The sequence below is a fragment of the Uloborus diversus genome, chromosome 5, assembly GCF_026930045.1.
Source record: "Uloborus diversus isolate 005 chromosome 5, Udiv.v.3.1, whole genome shotgun sequence".
Lineage (NCBI taxonomy): Eukaryota > Metazoa > Arthropoda > Arachnida > Araneae > Uloboridae > Uloborus > Uloborus diversus.
In genome coordinates, this window is record NC_072735.1 from 175,726,696 (window position 1) to 175,740,827 (window position 14,132).

A 14,132-nucleotide genomic window follows, 5' to 3' on the forward strand; every position below is an offset into this window, starting at 1 on the left:
ACATTTAAAACCAATTGCTCTCTTTGCATAATTTTGTTCTTTGTTGACCGTGAAAATAAAATGATTTTTCTTTGTGCAGTATAAGAGTGCAAAGTCAGAACCAAACCATTTCACCATCTTTCATTTGAAAACTTTCAATGTTATTTTGGGCATATCAGTGGTATTTCAGCAGTGCAATAGGTTTGAAAGGGTTAATAAATAATAACTTAACTATCATTTTGTAAAAAAAAAAAAAAAAAAGCACATAGAATCTGAACATAAAACAAATTGATTGATTTTTTTTTCTTTTTTCACTTCCTTTCTGGAATTCTTTTAATGCTTCACTATGTGTAGAATTACTATGTGTAAAACTAAATTTTAATAACCTAAATTAATTATACTATATAATTTTAATAAACTAAATTTTAAATTTTACTATGTGTAAAAGTTATGTGAAATTTTCTTGTTTCAAATTTTGGATTTCTTTATATATGCTTTAACTTTTTAATGATTGGACTGGTTCCCTGGTGGAGGGACATATTGATCTCTATCTTTAGTTTATGACTTTTTTTCTCAGGCCCTTCATTTTACACTACTTTTTACATAAATACATTATTAATTTCTTGAAACCGGAATGACAGACCTGTCTCAGAGCTTCTGAAAATCTCACACTTTCTTCAGAAAATTTTTCTTGAGTCCACTATCACCCCTGTGTTACTTCAAAAACTCAAGATTGAATTGTATATCTAAGTTCAGAAATTGAGCAAAAACTTCTTGGGGATTTTGAAAGTTACGATTCAGTTGACGACTGTGTGGAGTTTTCTTGAAATTCTGGGTGTAACTTTGAGGATTTTGAAAGTTACGATTCAGTTGACAACTGTGTGGAGTTTTCTTGAAATTCTGGGTGTAACTTTGGGGATTTTGAAAGTTATGATTCAGTTAACGACTGTGTAGAGTTTTCTTGAAATTCTGGGTGTAACTTTAAAAAGCATGCGTGGGAGGATTAGGACCAAGAATTTTATCTACCCGAATAGTTACTAAACTGCCTAATTCAACATTAAAAAACTTTTTATTATTGAAAAAAAAAATTGAATTTTGACTTCTTAAATTCAAATTATGTTTTTCGCAATCACGAGTGTGTGTGTGTATGTAGGCGTGTGTGTCTGTGTGCATGCATGAGTGTGTGTGTGTGTATGTATGTGTAGGTGTGTGTGTGTATGTATGCGCATGTGTGTAGGATATGGAAGGAACCAGGAGACTGTTTTTGCTAGAGGAGCAGCATCCTGAGGCTGGTTGATGGTGATGCTGCAGAGGGAGGCGAGGGAAAATAAAATCATAGGAATGTCAAAACCTTCAAGTGAGAACAATAAGCATTGTGATTGCTCAAAAAAAAAAAAAAAAAAAAACACATGGTTTTGTATGCATATACTACACAGAAAAGGAAAAAAAATCACTTAATTTACTGCCAAATTTCTATTAATTGATACTTTAATTGAATTAAAGTGCCCTTTTATCCAAAAGTACTGTTCCCCCTTTTTAGTTGAAAGGAAACATGTAAAATCAGTTTTCTGTCTTAACACTGAGTTTAATCATCATACAGTTAATAATGTGCAACACATTTTTTCTTCTAATATCTGCTCTCCATATATTGTTCAGGCATCCTATATTAATTCTTTTATTTTAATTGATGATTTGATTTTTTAATTCTAAACTACAGAATTGTTTCAGGTGTATCATATCGCTATTTTAGTTGCTGATGCGATGTTTAATGCTTTGAAAAAGCTTGTAACTAGCCATGATGCCACCACAAAAGGGCTTCCACCACCTGGAGTTCAAGCAATGGGACTCTCTTTGCAGCGAAAGTTTGCCAAAGGGGTTCAGTATAACAGTAAGTTTCTTGCTGTCTGGTTAATGTATTTTAATTTGACTCAATCAAGCTTGATTGAATAGAAAAATATATTATCTCCAAATGGGAAGGCAGTAATTGTTCTATGGAATGAAACATTATTAGAAATAAGGGGTCACATTAGTCGCAACATGCGACCAAAAATTTTAATTTAGAGCCTAAAATTTTAGATCTCATTGAAGCTTTTTTCCCAAAACATAGTGATTAGAATTCAATGGATAACTGTTGAAAAATAGATGCAAAAAGAAAAATGTCTTTAAAAAATATATTTTCTTTTGTAAATGTTACATATCTTTTTGAGTATGCTATTAGCATGCAGCATTTCTCTATAATAAAATCAATCTAAAAGGCAAGCAAGCCATTAACCGCGGAAGCGGTGCTAGCCGCAGAGCAGGTTTTTCCTACTCTGAGGCCACTTCCAATAATTTACCTGAGCACTCCACCCCTAACATTAAGGAGCCTAACTCCAGTAACGAAATTACCGATTTCATGCAACTTTTTGCTGAAATCAATAAAATCTTTAATCTTTCAAAAGTCTTTTCCAAACTCAGGACGGCCCTCCCTATTCTAAAAAGTCAGGAAAACCTTATAGGCAGAATTTCTTTAGTCCAAATCTTTATTGATGAGGACTAAGTTTATTCATTTTTATCCCCTTTACATTTTAATTTCATTTCTGGACTCCAAAATTATTAGTCATGTTTTGACCGCCAGGAAAGCTCTTACGTCATCGGTTTAATTGCCGACCAATCAGCTTATTTCCTCTCCGGAGGATCCATCCCACCAATGACAAGACTTGGGAGGTGCGAGGCCCCGCCCCAGGAACGTCTTTCTAGATTGCGTCTCATTTCTCTATAATAATTTTTTTTTTTTAAATATCTGGATTCGTGTATGTTTGATTCATCAAAAATGGCACCATCAAAATTGTTCATTTTGACGCCTAGAAACTTATACTAGGCATTATTGTGACGCTTAAATTTAAATTCTTATTTCTGACACTGGAGTGAAAGAGAACTAGATGAAAATAACAGTAGTCTTGCCTTTTATGTAAATTTGAGCAAGTTAATCATTAATCTTACTTGTTGGTGAGAGAAGTGCTGTTCAACTTTGTTGGAACTGAACAATAGCAGTGTTCACTAAAAACAAAATGTTCTATTTATGGCTAATTCTGCTCTTTACATTCTTGCATCAAAAGGCTGAATACTTGAAAGCTCATTAAATTTTGTTTTGATCAAAATGCAAACATTTTAATGTTTTTCTGAACTGTGATATTGAGATATATAAGGCTGTTGAAAGGTGAACCATGCTCACCATATTTATTGTAGGGTCACTTTGCCGTATTGTGCCAGAATAGGATGATGGATTAGAGATTTGCATTTAGTTAAAGTGAGTTAGTGTGTAAAAAGTTCTTTTTATTCACTATTACTCAAATTGCAGTTTTCAACATCTTTGCTCATCTAATTTTGTTACGTTAAGCTGCAGCCTGTAATTATTTAGTGTTGGAAACAATGTCTACATGTCAGTAGTTAAGGGCACTATGAATGCTTCGAACTACTAAATGAATATTTAATAGTGGATTCGTATAATAAATGAAGTATATAGTAGCATTACATGAATAGTCTGAATATTTCATTTCATTTTTATATATTTTTTAACATTATTGAGAGTTTTTAAAGTTTCTTTTTTATTTCATTCAAATTTGCGTGATTTATGTTTTATCTCTTAAAATTATTTGTTCTTTATTTCAACTGCTATTTATTGAAATACCTAGCAAAACCTACAGTGAGTCATTGCATAGTTGTTGCTTGTTGTTTTAAAATTAATGAATTTCTACCTGGAGCCAGACGTTCTTCTATTAAATTATCGGTAAGTGTGTTTTACTCGGCATTCAAAGAAATGTGTGGTAGAATAAGAGTTAAAATAGTTTTATCTAATAACTACCAATTATCTTCAGTAACTGCTTTTCTTCTAGTGAAAATAATCTTAAAAGGAGACAGAAATGTTGGAAAATCATGCCTTTTTGCAAGACTTCAAGGAAAGAAATTTGTGGAAGAATATATGCCAACTGAGGAAATTCAGGTTATTATTTCTTTCACTTAATGTGCTTTATTATTCAGAAAACAATTTGCTGTATAAATAAATAAATAAAAATGTGCAATCTGTTTTGTTTTACATATTCTATTATACTTTATTATTTCATGTATTAATAATGGTATGTAACTTTTTCCAGAGCCATATTTAGCTTCACGCCACCCATAGGTGGACTTGAAATCTGCCGCCCCTCCCCTGCACATAATAATGGAGCAGTTCTCAAAATGTGGGGAAAAATAGTTAATTCTGAGCAATTTTTAAAATTTTGAAATTTGACATCAATTTTGTTTTTATTGCATAGCATGTACACCTAGAACATCATATACAAACATAAAAAGACAGCAGGTATTTATAAAAATTAATAAATACCAAATTTAATTATTGGTCTGTAGGTAACAGATTTTGCACATCGTTGTCCAGTAGGTAACAGATTTTGGACATCATCATAATGTAAGTTTCAGTTTTTGAACTTTTCCAATGAAAAATAAAGGATTTAAAATACTTGAATGACTTTAAGTACTGGCCTTTAAATAATAAAATTTTGTTATGGTTTTGTAGAATCCAACAACCATTTTGCCAGCGCAGGTGATGAAGTCGCCAAAACTGACGCTGTTGGCAAAACACGGAATTCTGTCTGGTAACCCTTCGCTAATCGTACGCTGTGAGTTGTCGTCAATCGGGATTTGCTTGGCGATTTTTGTGCTGTTTTGTTTTCTTAAATGTGTTCTGTTACGATCATAACTTGTATTTTTACTGTTATTAATGTAATGTTCAATGCATAACGTATTAATTGTGCAAAATGTCGATGGATTGAAGGAATTAACATTATATTAGCCTTTTTTATTAAGGTTACAAGACAGAAGATCATTTATAATAATGAATAAATGGACAGAATTATCGGCGTCTAGATCGTAACGCAATTTGGACATCTTACATGTATGTTTAAGAAAAATGATTTTGCTTTGAAGATACTGCATAAAAACATATGAAAACACTTTAAAATAATTAACAATAGATTTTAAGGATCAAAATATACCTTTAAAACATATAAATCATATATTTAGTTCTCAAATAATGGCATTGTCAAGATCGTAACTTTTGGACATACATCCAACTTCCATTTTTTCTAAAATTGTTTACAAAATAAATAATCTGTCTTTAATTTTTTAATTTGTAGAAAATATTATCAAAAAATTATTCAGTTTGAGATTCATACCCTTATTTTTTTTTTTGAAATGTATGGAAATAATTAAAAAAAATATTTTTTTAATGGTACATTTGCTCAGTCAACGTTTTGGTATGTCCAAAATTGTGCCTTTTAGCAAAGAAAATATTTTTTTAAAGGTATTTAAAGAGCATTTTTTCCATAATTTATGTCAATTCTTGTCTTATACAGTATTATAATTTAACTGAAAATTTTTTTGAGTTAATTGAAATGAAAGTTATTTGGTGTTGAAGCTTCAAAGTTGAGGTCTGTGTTTGCTCCCACCTTTTGAGAACTGCCCAATATACAAACACCTTGGGTTTAAAATCTCACTTAAAGTCTCGAGAAATTTGAATTAAGAGTTCCAAAATTTAAAAAAGCTTTTGAAAAAAAATGATCAGGCTTAATTATTATGGTCTAGGTTAAGGCATTGAAAGATTTAATTATGACCATTTTAACTAATATACACGATCAGTGGCGTTCTACCGTGTGTGCTACCCAAGTTGGTAATTTGTGGTGCCACAAATTGAATCTTTAGTTTCGTTATTTATCATTTTAACGCCCATAAAGCTGGACCGCAACTGAACTTGAGTGTTTTGTGCATTAAAAATTTTATCATAGCTGTTGACAGCACCTTTATCCTGCATTTATTAATTTTTCTTCCTCCACCTTCGACTTGAATTTCATGATTACATTCTTTCACTCGTGTTAATTTTCTTCAATTTCTTTCTTTTTCCTGCAATTTAATTTTAAATTAACTGCATTTCAAAGAGTCCAAAGTTTTCGCTTTTGAAAACTGCCCACTTTTGATTACGTATCACGTTTTAAAACCATTTTAAGACGCTTTCTTGATCTTCGATTCTTATTATAGCTCATTTTTCGTATTTAGAAGCACTAAAGTTTTTTGCCCTTCGCTCCAAAGACTTAATGAGGAAAAGCAAAATTTTCAATATAATGATTACAGGAAGAAACAAACTTGTGTCAGTCATTCATGAAATGACAATTGAACAATCTTGAGTATGTCGATGCTAATGCTACTGAAAATCTCAGGGTAACTATAATCTTGTTGCGACTAGATGCAATAACGCACGACGTTTGGCATCTTTGATCGGTCATTTTTTGATTAGTTTATTACATTGCTTGAAAAATACCATATTTTCATAAGATGTATGAAAGTAAATTTTATTTATTTGATAATAATAAAATGACGTTGTTATAGGAAATTAAAATTACAAAAAGATCTAATATTTCATTTTTCAAGAATAGTAAAATAAAGTGAAAAATTTGGCCGCCCCTAAAAAATCTGCCGCCCTAGGCAGCTGCTTACTTTGCCTGTTGGGAAATTGGGCTCTGACTCTTTCTTCAATCATATAGTCAATTAAAGGAAAGTTAACTCTCGATAACTCGAAGCCTTACAACTTAAATATTCCTTTAAACTTTGGGTTCCAAAACCTCAAGAATGTTCTGGGAAATTCTCATAACTCGAACTACCAACAACTCGATGATTATAGCTGGTTCCTTGTGACTCTAAAGTCTTTGCTACTTGCTAAGTTATTGACAATTAATTGACTGTACCTATAAAGTATTTATTACTTAAAGTTGGTTTAAGGTTTCATTTTTTTATTTGAAAAACATGGTTGAAATCAACTCTGTGTTTCAATATTGTATTATTTTGTTACTCCTAGGTTGCTAGTATTCAGTGGAATTATAAAGCTACTGATGATGTAGTGAAAGTTGAAGTTTGGGATGTCGTTGATAAAGGAAAGAAAAGGAAAAAGATTGATGGTCTTAAGCTTGACAATAAAATTTCTGATGTTAGTATTCATCTCTTTCTGCTGTTATGTTTATGTCTCAGTTCATTGTGTTATTATTATTATTCTTCAAGTTTTCCGTTTTGGGCATGTTTTTCCCAAACTCTTAAGTAGTTATTACTTTCATCCTTACCAAAATTGCCATTGTTTTTTTTTCTTTCAAAAGTAGTCTTAGAAAATGAAATAAATGCAACAGCATTTCTCGCTGGCAGGAAAATTAAATAAACTTGATTGATTGAAGTGTAATAAAATACACCAAGACTCAAATTGATCCAATGCTTATGTAGACCTTCTGACACATCCAAATGTTATGTATTTAATGGCTTAGTTTATGTATTTGGTGATTTTTTTTCCTTTTAATGTTACTGTTATCCTTTTTTAATGTATGTTCAAAAATTAAATATTGTATCTTAAACGTCAACAGTATTAATTTTGGCAACATTTGACAAGCAGATAAGTGCTTTGTTTTGAAGTTTCATGAAAAATTTTGACCGTGAGCCCAAATTTTCATGTTTTGATTATTACCCCAAACATGCTGTGACAAAAAATGACAAAATCAAAGAACTTAAAAGACACAATTAAAATGGACAATGATTAGAAAAGTAATAAATTTAAATCAAGATTGCCGAGTTTTATGCCTAGATAAGATGTTAGGGCCCATATACATAGTTAATTAGCCCACATATGTCATTTATTAAAATTTTCACCCTTATTCAGTCCTTTTTAGACTTATGTAGTTCATAAAAAGTAAATTGTTTTCTGCTGAAATGTATCCTTTCACCTTAATATAATAAAATGTACAAAATTATAACTTTCAAAAGCTTTATGTGATACAATACATCACAAATTTGAATTTTGAAAGTTTTTTTTTTAAACATCTTATTTATCAGTTCTTTATCATTACTTAAATGTGTCTTTGAAATATCCTCATATGGACTTAAAGTAGTTACAAAATCTGTTTAAGCTTAAAATAAATTGAACAAATTTATCATTTAGTGAACAATGTATGATTTTTTGAAACATGTTTAAATTTGTGCATCACATCAAATCAATAATTTTTGTTCTGTTTTCCTTTTAGCAAGTTCCTAAAGAAGCTGCGTTAGATGCAGAATTTATTGATGTATATAAAGGCACAAATGGAGTTATTATGGTGTTTGATATCACAAAACAATGGTATATTATCAACATTATTTGTGTTTCGGAATATTGTTTGTCCGAAGTTAAATGATCGAGTTAAAAGAACTTCTGCTTCTGTTTTGAATGTATTGCTTTTAAACTTTTTGCTTCTCATACTATGTATTCATGTATTTTAAAACATTCCTGAAAACGACTTTTGTTTTATACTAAAATCCTTTAATACTAAAAGATTAAATCTTGGAGGAAAAATGGTTAAGATTTTGTAAGTTTCACCGTTTAGTAAGTCAGCTTAAAACAATTTCAATTTTGAAATACTATGCAAGTGTGACAGTTTTCTGTCATATGGAGGATTTCTGAGTTTTAACCTTACAGGGAGTGCACATACCTGAGAGATACACTAAGAGGTGATTGCATTTTATAGTTTTACGCCAGATAGCCCTAAAAACGTCTGATTTTAGCTATTCTTCCCCCTTCCCTGGAACTACTTTTAGGCATCATTGGAATTTTTCTAGCTTCAGTAGCTGTCTGCACATCTGCTGTTTCTATCTAAGAGCAAAACATGACTGTTTAATTAATTTATTTATTTTTTACTTTTTTGTTATTTTAATTTACTTTTTATAAAACTTTCATATCTTTAGTATTTTATATCCCAAATTTAAATGAGTTAGATCGAAATATAGACTAGGGCTGGACGATATCTGGATTTGCATATCACGATATATCGGAAACTAAACTTCATGATATATCGATATATCGATATAGTCAACTACATAGGGGGGGGGGGGCTTATAACAAAACTCCTTCTCCACAACTTTCTAAAATAAATATCAAAATCAAGCTTTCGTCTCTTACAGGGTCATACAAATAACTACCTTTAATTCGAAATGAGTTTTGAATATCCCAATCTTTACATGTACAGTAGAAGATTGTTAAAGTACCCGTGGGACCAGAAATTTTGCATAGTACAGATTTTGGCACTATATAAATAATTTCAAAAATTTATAAAAACATCAGAATAAGTTTCTTACTGTTATTAAATTTCAAAATTGTTTTCCCCACTTTGTGAGAACACATTTCTTGCCCTGCAATTATATTTTAGAAACTTTTCCTGATTCAAATATGTAATTCTTAATTTTAAACATAAAACATCTAGTTATATTCATAAAGAAGATAATGAGGAAGTAGATGAAATGTAAAAAAGAAAATGAAACAAAACTTTTCCATATACATAAAAGAGAAGCTAGTTTATTTATACTATTAGATAAAATGCATGAAATTATTAACATTAATAAATAAAACAGAAAATAAAAATGCTTAAAATAACAAAACAATAATTTTATATTTTGTCGATATTTTGTGCCAGAAATATTTGCATTTCTGCATTTTTAGGCTTTAAGGAAGCTCTCTGCTTTGTTACAACCAAACCACCTGTGCTGAACACTCTTTCTGAGGGTACACTTGTAGCTGGCATTGCTAAGTACTTCTTAGCAAGTACCCTCAGAAGTGGAAATGAAGAATGGTGGTCTTTCCACCATAGCAAGGGGGATTCATTGCATCCAACCCTCGGCATGGACAAATACTCTTTTATTTCCTTTTCGGCTTTATATGAGGGAAGATTGAGGGAACTTATTGAGAGGTTTTCTTCTTCCTCTTCTGCAAAGTTGAAAAACTTTTCTAAGCCTTGTTTTGCTTTCGGAGGAACATTTATAACTTCTTCCGAATTAGTTGGCTGAACTAATTCAGCCATTTTCTGAAGGGCAGACTGCTCAACCCCTTCTGGATCCTCCAGAAACCTTAATTTGAATCTAGGGTCACACAGTGTGGCAAGCCCTAAAATTCTCGTCATCGGAGACTGGAGACCATAGCGCTCCTCCAAAGGAGCCAAAATTGCACCTTTGATTTTTGTTAGAAGTTGCCCCTGTCCTGCCTGAGGTTGTAGCTGCTGTTTTATCCTTGAATAAAGTGGAAGAACTGATGAGGCAGTAATATAGTTACTTCCACTCAAGGTTTTTGTCATGTCCTCAAGCAGGGAAGTGGCAGAAACAAAGTCTTCAATTGCACTGACTTCAGCCCCCTCCAGCATTAAATGCTTCTTATCAGTGTATGATAACAGCATTTTGCAAATTGCAAGCTGGTTGTGTAGAAATCGGTGGCAGAGTTTCACTGTGCTCCACCACCTAGTCGGGCAAGCGCTGGGCAGAGTCATAGCATCCAAGTTTAAGTCCGCTTGTGCTTTATGTAGATCTCTTTTCATTTTCCAGCTGCGTGCTACACTGTTTTGAAGACACTTTAGTCGCGACACAGCTTTTTTTAACACTGGGATCTCCAATGCCTTGTTTACACCAATGTTTATGCTGTGTGCGAAACATAATATGTGCGGTACTTTTAAGTCCGCTGCAGCTTTTACAATATTCGCTCCGTTGTCGGTCGTCATGCAGCAGATTTCATGTACATTTATGCCCCATTCCGACATAACATCTGTAATGAATTCAGAGATGTTTTCACCTGTGTGATCAGATTCAAAATGTCTGCAACTTATACAGGCGTCAGTCTGCTTCCACTCTTGGGAAATAAAATGTACAGTTACACCCAAGAATGGAGAACTCGCAATAGAAGTCCAGCAGTCAGTTGTTATTGACAATTCGTCGACACACACTTCTGCCAAAGCTCTCTTCATTTTAGCAACAGTGTCATTGTAGAGCTTTGGAATAGATGTGCGAGAGAAATATTTTCTCCCTGGTAACTTGTATCTCGGATTTAGTGAATGAACCATCTTTTTAAATTTTGGATGTTCCACTGTGTTGTAGGGCTGCATGGCAGTGGCCAAATACTCTGTTATGGCTTCAGTACATGAAGAACTGGAAGCAGAGTCCAAAGGTTGAAATTCTAGCATCGTTTTCTGCTTTTTTGCTGGTGGTGGGGTTGCAGAACTAAAACTACTATTTAATGCCACTATAGGAGGATCATCAGCATCAGAAAAGCAGGGAACAGCTAGAACCTTTGAATTTGATGTTGACGGCAACTCCCTGAACTTCAACGGGTGGTGAACTTTTAAGTGGTTTGCCAAATTGCTTGTGCTACCACCTTTTGAAGAGACCTTCTGAAGGCAAGTTCTGCATACAGCAACATCTGTATTTATTATAACTCCATCTTCCGAAGCGGGCAGGCCGAAATAATTCCAGACAGCACTTTTTGCTTTGGCTTTTGATACCAAATGATGATAGTCGGAAGACATTTCAATCCAAAAGAAGCTAAAATAAAATAATTGGTTTTAAGTATGTTTTTAAAATATCATATGAAAATAAAACGTAACTAAAATTTTTGTTTCATATAAATAAAAATATAAATACAATTATGCATTAAATGTATTTAATATTATATACTTTGACTTATTAAATATAATTAGAAGATTTCAATTAATAAAAATACGTTAATTTCCTTTCAAAACAGCATTTGATGCTTTAATGTTATTTCTTTTCATTAATATCCTCACCCTCGCAATTTTAGATAATTTTTGTAAGTATTATTAATGTCACTTCATAATTTGTCCTGTATAATTGGTAAGAAATTTTCAGTTATATATAGATTTTTTTCCAAGTTTTGTTTGCTTTTAACTTATTTTGATTTGTTTTAAAATAGTTTACACCTTAATCTGGTAATTTTTACTTAATTTTATGATTTTTGGTTTGATCATGTTTAATTGTTTTTGTCAGATTTTAATGGAGTCAAGAACTAAAATAACCTTACTTACATTATTTGTTAATTCTTTATTATTTTGTAGAAAAGATAAGAGCACTTATGTTTAATTCGTAAAGTAGCAAAATAAATAAAAACATCAATAAACCAACATCAGCATTTTTTTTAAAATTCGAAAACCTATTAAATGTTGATGGATCCAAGCATGTCATTTTAAAGTTTTCTGGGGGGGGGGTTAAAACTTAATGTAAATTGCTCCAAAACAATAACAAAACTACATCCACTTTCAGTTAAGTACATTGATTTCCCAAAGTAGGGAGGAGCAATTGATTCCCCCTGACCGCCTTAATGAGTTGCCTGGATGGAGCGAATTAGCTATCTCTTCCAATAACACACAAAAAATAAATTTAATTCAGACAAGTTAGCATTTTTCTCCCACTAAAAAAATCAAAATCAAATGTCTGAATGTTTATTCTTTTTTAAAATTAGTGATAGTTCTTCAAATGCTTCCTATTTTGCCCCTTTTAAATTAGAATTATTTATTTTTTAAAGTTAAGGGGGTGAAACTTCACCCACTTGCTATCACTCATTAAGATTTAACAATGAGATTAAGTCTTTCATGATGTATTTTATAGTTTGTCTTGTTTTGTTCATTAATTTTATTTTTAAAGTCTTGGAGGGGGGGGGGGGCAAAAAGTTATTGCAATGGCTCAGGAGTTGTAGCAGGGTTACTAACTTAGGGGTTTTCCTCCTAAATTTGGGGGGGGGGAAGGATTTTAGAATGGGATTTTTATAGAGGGATAAATTTTAAGATTTTATCAGGTATATGTTTTCTCTTACATTTGGAAATGTTATTTTTCGATTATTTCATTTTTTTTCACCTCCATATACAATTTTTGAGCCTTTACAACCATTGGTTTTGATCAAAAATGACATAAAAATGCCTTTAATCACTCAGCAACGAAAAATAGCAATGGTCATGTGACTTTTTAATCCCATGTGTGATGTCACAGTTAAAGAATCACGTGACTTTCTGACGTCATATGAATTTATCCAATCGCATTTAATGGGTTTTATGAGTTGAGTTTAGGGAGAAACATTTTTAGGAGTTGGCAACCCTGAGTTAGTCTTTTTTCAATCCATTTAAGTTTATTAAAGCCTGGGAGTGAAAGTTCTAAGATCACCTAAAATAACAATAATAATTTTTCTTATTTTGATTTATTTTCAAATGCCAGGGAGTGCAAGTGCTCCCCGTGTCAAAAGAATAAGAATAAAAAATTTGAAACTTACCGTTATTCAATCAAATGTAGTTATGAGTTGACAATTCTCAATGCAAAATAGTTGCAACTATCGGTAAAAGCATGAACTAAAAATAGTTTTAAAACAAAAAAAAACAATAGTAACAATTAACAATAACTTTAAAATATGTAACAATAACGATGATAATGAAGTAAGGAGTAGAGAAGAAATTCACAAAGTGCAGGAGTCAAGAGAAAACCAAAGAAATGAACGCGCGAGGCCGGATAGACTCTACCGCTTATAGACAAATTCGGTGAAGCTAGCGAAGTAAATAAACCGGTTTCCGCAGCTCCGACAAGTTAAAAATTCGAATGTTCGAAGCAGGTTCGAAGCTTCGAAAATCCTCCGAAATTCGAAACAACGAAGTCCGCTACCAAATACCGGTTTCGTTAAGGCGTGTCCCCACCCCCCTCCCGAAGTCCCTTGAAGAGCAGTGCAGACATAAACGTTGTCCACTCCGGAGTGCAGCGATGACGTAACACTTCTTTCGCGCTTCGCTGCGGGAAACATTCTCGATCTCGATTGTGCAGAGCGGGAGGGGGGGAGGAACTTCACCGAATCAGCAACTCGGAGGAACCGATAGCCAGCAGCAGCGGGCGAAGTCGAAGATCGGACGATCGGAGAGGAAAGATTCAACCGGTTTCGCGCAGCTGACTTCGGCGTCGATGAATTCGAAATTCGTACCGGTTCAGTGATATATCATGGATTCCGATATGCGAGAACCGGTTTTATGAAGCCGCTACGAAACCGGTTCTTATCGATATATCGATATATCGTCCAGCACTAATATAGACTGTCTTTATTTTCTTTATTTTCATGTAACTGAAAATAATTCTTGGATCCTTTACATTATTTTTGTGTTTTCTGTAGATTGTTTGTGTGTTTTAAAATGAAATTTTTATAAATAAAATGTACCTATCAACTCAAAGCTAAATGCTCATTATTTTCATATTTAACTTCTCATAAATATGTATTTTATAAAAGTGTATCTAAGAAATACTTGCAATCTTTG

The 14,132-nt window shown here is 32.4% G+C and overlaps 1 protein-coding gene across 1 annotated transcript in view; it reads left to right on the forward strand.

Moving 5' to 3' along the window:
• Positions 1–14,132, forward strand: part of LOC129222356 (rab-like protein 6) — a gene marked incomplete at its 3' end in the record, with an annotated part of 45,972 nt that overhangs the window by 1,256 nt on the left and 30,584 nt on the right. The window contains 4 exon segments of the mRNA XM_054856852.1: positions 1,708–1,867; positions 3,855–3,961; positions 6,863–6,991; positions 8,067–8,161. Coding sequence (XP_054712827.1) covers positions 1,741–1,867; positions 3,855–3,961; positions 6,863–6,991; positions 8,067–8,161 — 458 coding nt within the window.